Source organism: Syngnathus typhle, unplaced genomic scaffold, assembly GCF_033458585.1.
Source record: "Syngnathus typhle isolate RoL2023-S1 ecotype Sweden unplaced genomic scaffold, RoL_Styp_1.0 HiC_scaffold_27, whole genome shotgun sequence".
Classification (NCBI taxonomy): domain Eukaryota; kingdom Metazoa; phylum Chordata; class Actinopteri; order Syngnathiformes; family Syngnathidae; genus Syngnathus; species Syngnathus typhle.
In genome coordinates this window covers 940,795-947,996 of record NW_026871933.1, presented here as the reverse complement: position 1 = coordinate 947,996, position 7,202 = coordinate 940,795, and the positions used below count along the sequence as shown (strand labels likewise).

Below are 7,202 nucleotides of genomic sequence, written 5' to 3'. Positions count from 1 at the left end.
TCGCGCCCCCCCACTCCCCACCGCGACTATCCATCTCTGCATAACATTTTATCCTTATTAACATTAAAGAAAAAAAGAAAGACATATGGTCAAACTTACAAAGAATAACTTTATCAAATTGTGTTTTAAGTCTGCAACAGAAAAGATTTTAAGTGCATCAATGCCTGAAATTAAGAATAAATAAATCCTTGTTTAAACTGTAAACATGTTTGACAAACTAATTGCACCATTGCAAAATTAAATCAAATCAATAAATAATATTTAATAATTATAATAACTAATAAACTACAAAAACTAAAAAAATAATAACTTATTTATATTCAGTTCAGCAACATTAACTCAGGAGCACAATATATAAAACACTTGAACCTACAAAACAAGGTGAATTAAACAATTTGTGCTCTTTTTTTCTTTCTTTTTTTCATCAAAATTGAGGAGGAAGTCAGGTTTAATGGCTACAATGAGCACGTTTTGCAGTGCACAGCTTTTCGAAGCGAGGTTCGAAGCATGATACTGCAACTCTCAGCTCCTGCTCAATGTTTAGCTGGGACCTGTACTTGGTCTTCAGTGCAGCAACAGCAGAGAAGCCAATCTCACAAAGGTAAGATGTTGCAAAAGGAAGCAGAATGCTCATAGCTTTCTCCCCTAAGAGTGGATACTGCCTCTCTACACTCAGCCAGAATGCACTGAGTGTCTGTGATGTAAACCTCAGTCTCAATGTGGAGTCAGACGTCATGTCAATGAACTGCTCCTCTTCTGCAGAGCTGAAACCAGTTGGAGCTGGTGCACTGAAAGGGTCTCTCACCCAGTCATACTGGGAACTGTTTTCAGGGAAGTACTTTTTAAAGAATCCCATCAGTGAAGAAATGTGCTGCTTAATGTGTGGAATCACTGAGGTAGCATCATAGTCATTGGTGTCCACAAATTCATGCAGGTTCTCAAATGAATCGATGTTTCCTTCATCAAGTTGCCTGCCCCACATTGCAAGCTTTCGGGTGAAAGCGCTAATCTTGTCTGTGACCTGAGGGAGGTGTTTATCTTTCCCCTGAAGCTGCAGATTCAGTTCATTTAGCTTTTCAAATATGTCACTCAGGTAGGCCAGTTTTCCCAGGAACTTCTGATCACAAAATTTTTCTGCCACTTCATACTTGTGCTCCTGCTTCAAAAACACCCTTATTTGCTCTCTGAGCTCAAAAACTCGGGACAAGACTTTTCCTCGTGACAACCACCTTGCTTCACTGTGATAGAGCACAGCTTGATGTTCAGCTCCCATCTCCTCACAGATGGCAGAGAAGACTCTTGTTTTTAGTGGTCTGGTCTTTATAAAATTGACTACACCTATGATGTCAGTCATAACCTCACTTAATTCAGGGGAAAGTCGCCTGGTTGCAAGTGCTTCTCTGTGTATAATACAGTGTGTCCACTCAGCATGAGGTGAGGCTGTCTTGATGAGTGCCCGAAGTCCTTTTCTCTTCCCTGCCATGGTTTGTGCACCATCACTGCAGGCACCAATGCAGTTCTCCCACTTTAGCCCATTCTCAGTCAAAAAGGAGTCCAGAATTTTGAAGAGCTCTTCAGCTGTGGCTCTGTCTCTGACATATTTACAAAAAAGTAGATCCTCACACAGGGAGTTTGACAAGTCAAAACGTACATAAGCAATAAACAGACAGTCTTTGTTGCTGTCAGTTGCTTCATCAAACTGTAAGGCAAAACGTTTGTCTTTGAGTTTATCTACCAGCTGTTCTTGAAGATCGTTAGCGATGTCATCTATACGTCTGGCGACAGTGTCATTGGACAGAGGGATAGTTTTTAGTTTTGCTGCACTGGCGTCGTCCAGCATGACAGAGACCATGTCTAATGCTGCAGGCAGTATTAGCTCCTCTGCTATGGTGTGGGGCTTTTTGCACTGCGCGATTTGGTACGCCACCTTATATAATGCTAAAAGCGCTCGATGGTTTACTGAAGAAGCCTTCACAAAACGGGATGACTGTTGGCCATATTCAGCACGTTTTCGCTGAAAAAACTCAAGTGGCTTATCGGCGTGATCGGGGTGTAACGTATTTAAGTGACGCGCCAATTTATTTGGCTTCATGCTGTCCGCTGCGAGCATTTTTAGACACAGCAGACATATCGGTCTTTCCTCTTCTCCAACTGTACTCACAGTGAAGCCAAGCGCTAAATACGCTTCGTCGTATTTCCTCGTCTTAGCTTTCAGCTGACTTTCTTTTGTTTCATTGTCTTTGTTTCTCTCCGCTTTTCTTTTCATCCCTGTTAAAAACTTTTTCATGTTGGTGTTTGTTGAATAACGGAGGCTATAGACGGGACGCAGTCGGAGCTTTCAACACTGCTAATCAAGGCAAACCTGTTGTCTTGTAAGTCGTAAAATGTTGCACTGTCACAAACGTGACAGAAGTCACGATGAGAGCGCCACTGTCGCCTCATGTAGTAAATGCGCAATTACACTTTATTCTAGTACTGCCAAAAAAAAAAAAAAAAAAAAGCCTGTTCCCCAGGGTCACACGCGCCCCCCCTGGTATAGCATCGCGCCCCCCCAGGGGGGCGCGCCCCACTATTTGAGAAGCACTGCGTTAAACCGTCTTAAGGCTGGAAGACGCAAGGACTATATCGGTCAACGTTTGAAGAATATATGTCGTTTACACGCGCGCTAACAAGCTAACAGTAACAACCGCAGATGCTAGCGTGCTAACAATACCAAAAAGACGCACAGACCGTTTGAGGCTAAGTTGCCACACGCGCGGACAGACAAACACCAAATGGACATAAACATGATAGTGCTGTGAATGTTACCTTAATGAAGTCACAATTTGTTAGAAAACCCAAAGGGAGATCTTAATATTACAATTTGAATAGGACACATATTGAAAAGTTAGCGCAAATGTAGCTATTTGGGGCACTTAGTGTTGAGATAAGGTCACTTCCTGTTTGATTCGGGTCATTTCCGGTTTCTTTGGGGCACTTTTGGTTTCATTTAGGTCACTTTTGGTGTAGCAGAGGTAACTTCCGGTTTAGCTGAGTTCACTTCCGGTTTAAGATTCAAGATTCAAGAGTTTTTTATTCGCCATGTTTGAGCGTGCCAAACAAGGAATTTGACTTCGGTAGAAACACACCCTCTGTTCAACATTTAGGTGACTAACAACATTCAGGACATGTGAATAATGGCAAAAACAGTGTAGACAAATTCAAAAAGGTGTGAGGAGCAGGATGTTATTGCACAGTAATGTCTCTGAGACTCTATGAGTGGTGTGAGTTCATCAGAGCAACAGCCTGGGGGAAGAAGCTGTCTCTGTGTCTGCTGGTTTTGGCGTACCGAGCTCTATAACGCCGTCCGGAGGGGAGTAGTTCAAACAGACTGCAACCCGGGTGAGAAGGGTCTGTAGAGATGTTCCTTGCCCGATTCCTGGTCCTGGACAGGTACAAGTCTTGGATAGATGGGAGGTTGATTCCAATGATCTTTTCTGCAGTTCTGATTGTCCGTTGTAGTCTGTGCTTGTCTTGTTTGGAGGCCGATCCAAACCAGACAGTGATAGAGGTGCAGAGGACAGACTGGATGATGGCAGTGTAGAAGGTCTTCAGAAGGTCTCGCGGCAGGTTGAACTTCTTGAGCTGTCTCAGGAAGTACAGCCTCTGCTGGGCCTTCTTCCAGACAGAGTCTATGTGGCCGGTCCATTTCAGGTCCCGAGAGATTGTGGTTCCCAGGAACTTGAAGGTGTCTGTGGAAAGAATAGTATTACTGCGGATAGTGAGGGGTAAAAGTGCTGAAGGGTCTCGCCTGAAATCCACTGTCATCTCCACGGTCTTGAGCGGGTTCAGCTCCAGATGGTTTTGACTGCACCAGTGGACCAGCCGCTCCACCTCCTGTCTGTACGCAGTCTCATCACCGTCCTGGATCAGTCCGATGAGAGTGGTGTCGTCTGCATACTTCAGGAGCTTCACAGGGGAGTCACCTGAGGAGAAATCATTGGTGTAGAGGGAGAAGAGCAGTGGGGAGAGGACGCAACCCTGAGGGGCTCCAGTGTTGGTGGTCCGAGTGTCAGATGTGATGCCCCCCAGCCTCACACACTGTCTCCTGTTGGTCAGGAAGCTGGTGATCCACTGACAGGTGGAGGCAGGCACCGCAAGCTGGATGAGCTTCTGTTGGAGGATGTCAGGGGCGATGGTGTTGAACGCCGAGCTGAAGTCCACAAACAGGATCCTGGCGTACGTTCCTGGGGTGTCCAGGCGGTGCAGGATGTAGTGCAGTCCCATGTTGACCGCATCATCCACTGACCTGTTTGCCCGGTAGGCAAACTGGAGGGGGTCAAGCAGGGGGCCCGTGACCTCCTTCAGGTGGTTCAGCACTAACCTCTCGAACGATTTCATGACCACAGATGTCAGTGCGACGGGTCTATAGTCATTCAGACCTGTGATGGCGGGCTTCTTGGCTACTGGAAAAATGTAGAAATTAGAGTAGAAAAACGAAATTTTGGAGAATTTGGTTGAATTTCAAATTTGGAATTTTTGGTAAGTGGGAAGATGTGGAATAGGTAGGCAAAAGATGAACAGTTGAAAGTTGGAACGGGTTGAATCAGTCAAAAAATGTAGAAGTTAGAGCAAATGTTGAATCCCCAGAGAGAATGAATGGGAAAACAAAAAAAAGCAATTGCGCCAAAATCTTTCTAAATTTGGAACAAAACAAAAAAAACGCCCTCAGGAGGTTCACTTTTGGGGTAAAAATGTTGAAACGGGTTAAATCAGACAAAAAACTAAAAAGTTAGCGCAAATGTAGCTATTTGGGGCACTCAGTGTTGAAATAAGGTCACTTCCGGTTTGATTCGGGTCACTTCCGGTCTAGTTTGGGTCACTTCCGGTTTATTTGGGTCACTTCCGGTTTAAAACAGGTCACTTCCGGTTTAGCTGAGGTCACTTCTGGTTTATTTGGGGTCAATTCCGGTCTCAAAAGGTCACTTCCGGTTCATTTGGGGTCACTTCCGGTTTGCTTTGGGGTCACTTCCGGTTTACCAGAGGTCACTTCCGGTCTATTTGGGGTCACTTCCGGTCTAATTGGGGTCATTTCCGGTTTATTTGGGTCACTTCCGGTTTAATTTGGGTCACTTCCGGTTCGTCTGAGGTCACTTCCGGTTTATTTGGGGTCATTTCCGGTCTAAAAAGGTCACTTCCGGTACATTTGGGGTCACTTCCGGTTTGATTTGGGGTCACTTCCGGTTTACCTGAGGTCACTTCCGGTCTATTTGGGGTCACTTTCGGTTTGATTTGGGGCACTTCCGGTTCATTCTGGGTTCATTGGTGGCACTTCAGGGTCATCCAAGATGGCCGCCACACTGGAATTGGGGGTCAAGGGTTGAATTGTGTAAGCATAGTGGAAGTGGGGGTGAATGGGAGTGAATGTGGGAATCATAGTGGAAGTGGGGGTGAATGGGAGTGAATGTGGTAAGCATAAGGTGAATAAGGGGAATAAATGTGGAATGGGTTGAATCGGTCGAAAAATGTAGAAATTAGAGTAGAAAAACGAAATTTTAGAGAATTTTGGTTGAATTTCAAATTTGAGAATTTGGAATTTTTGGTAAGTGGGAAGTTGTGGAATAGGTAGGCAAAAGATGAACAGTTGAAAGTTGGAACGGGTTGAATCGGTTGAAAAATGTAGAAATTAGAGTGGAATAACGGAATTTGAGAGAATTTTGGTTGAATTTCAAATTTGAAAATTTGGAACTTTTGGTAAGTGGGAAGTTGTGGAATAGGTAGGCAAAAGATGAACAGTTGAAAGTTGGAACGGGTTGAATCGGTTGAAAAATGTAGAAATTAGAGTGGAATAACGGAATTTGAGAGAATTTTGGTTGAATTTCAAATTTGAAAATTTGGAATTTTTGGTAAGTGGGAAGTTGTGGAATAGGTAGGCAAAAGATGAACAGTTGAAAGTTGGAATGGGTTGAATCGGTTGAAAAATGTAGAAGTTAGAGGTGAAAAACGAAATTTTGTGAAATGTCGAATGTGCCATTAAGAATGGATGGGGAAAAATTTGTCGGAATTTTGGGAATTTTGCGGAATCGGAAAATTTTCGGAATGAGAAAAATACAAGCACCCCTTTCCTGAATATTTGGAATACGTGAAAAGTGGAATGGAGTGAATCGGATGAATTATGTGAAAGATGAAACGGGACAAAAAAGTGAGGAGAATAAAATAGAAGAATAATAATAACTAGAATTTTGCAATTTCTGGAGAAATTGCGTGTGAAGGCGAAATGTATGAATAACTTTTTCGGGGAATGCTGCCGAACGATGTTGAAACGTGTTGAATTACTTGAGAAATGTAGAATATTTGGAGAATTTGTGGTGAATTTCAAAATTGAAAGTTTGGAATATTTGGTAAGTGGGAAGTTGTGGAATAGGTAGGCAAAAGATGAACAGCTGAAAGTTGGAATCGGTTGAATCGGTTGAAAAATGTAGAAATTAGAGTAGAAAAACGAAATTTTGGAGAATTTGGTTGAATTTCAAATTTGGAATTTTTGGTAAGTGGGAAGTTGTGGAATAGGTAGGCAAAAGATGAACAGTTGAAAGTTGGAACGGGTTGAATCAGTTAAAAAATGTAGAAGTTAGAGCAAATGTTGAATCCCCATAGAGAATGAATGGGAAAACAAAAAAAAGCAATTGCGCCAAAATCTTTCTAAATTTGGAACAAAACAAAAAAAACGGCCTCAGGAGGTTCACCTTTGGGGTAAAAATGTTGAAACGGGTTAAATCAGACAAAAAACGAAAAAGTTAGCGCAAATGTAGCTATTTGGGGCACTCAGTGTTGAAATAAGGTCACTTCCGGTTTGATTCGGGTCACTTCCGGTCTAGTTTGGGTCACTTCCGGTTTATTTGGGTCACTTCCGGTTTAAAACAGGTCACTTCCGGTTTAGCTGAGGTCACTTCCGGTTTATTTGGGGTCATTTCCGGTCTAAAAAGGTCACTTCCGGTTCATTCTGGGTCACTTCCGGTTTGATTTGGGGTCACTTCCGGTTTACCAGAGGTCACTTCCGGTCTATTTGGGGTCACTTCTGGTCTACTTGGGGTCACTTCCGGTTTATTTGGGTCACTTCAGGTTTAATTTGGGTCACTTCCGGTTCGTCTGAGGTCACTTCCGGTTTATTAGGGGTCATTTCCGGTCTAAAAAGGTCACTTCCGGTACATTTGGGGTCACTTCCG

At 43.4% G+C, this 7,202-nt stretch overlaps 1 protein-coding gene across 1 annotated transcript; it reads right to left on the bottom strand.

Annotated features, from left to right (window-relative positions):
• Positions 1 to 448: 448 nt before the first annotated feature.
• LOC133147039 (zinc finger BED domain-containing protein 5-like) lies at positions 449 to 1,852 on the bottom strand. The gene has a single exon (XM_061271166.1). The coding sequence runs from the start codon at positions 1,850 to 1,852 to the stop codon at positions 449 to 451; it is 1,404 nt and encodes a 467-aa protein (XP_061127150.1).
• Positions 1,853 to 7,202: the final 5,350 nt, after the last annotated feature.

Coding starts and splice junctions, on each gene's coding strand:
- LOC133147039 (XM_061271166.1), bottom strand. CDS start 1,852: ATGGTCTCTGTCATGCTGGACGACGCCAGTGCAGCAAAACTAAAAACT.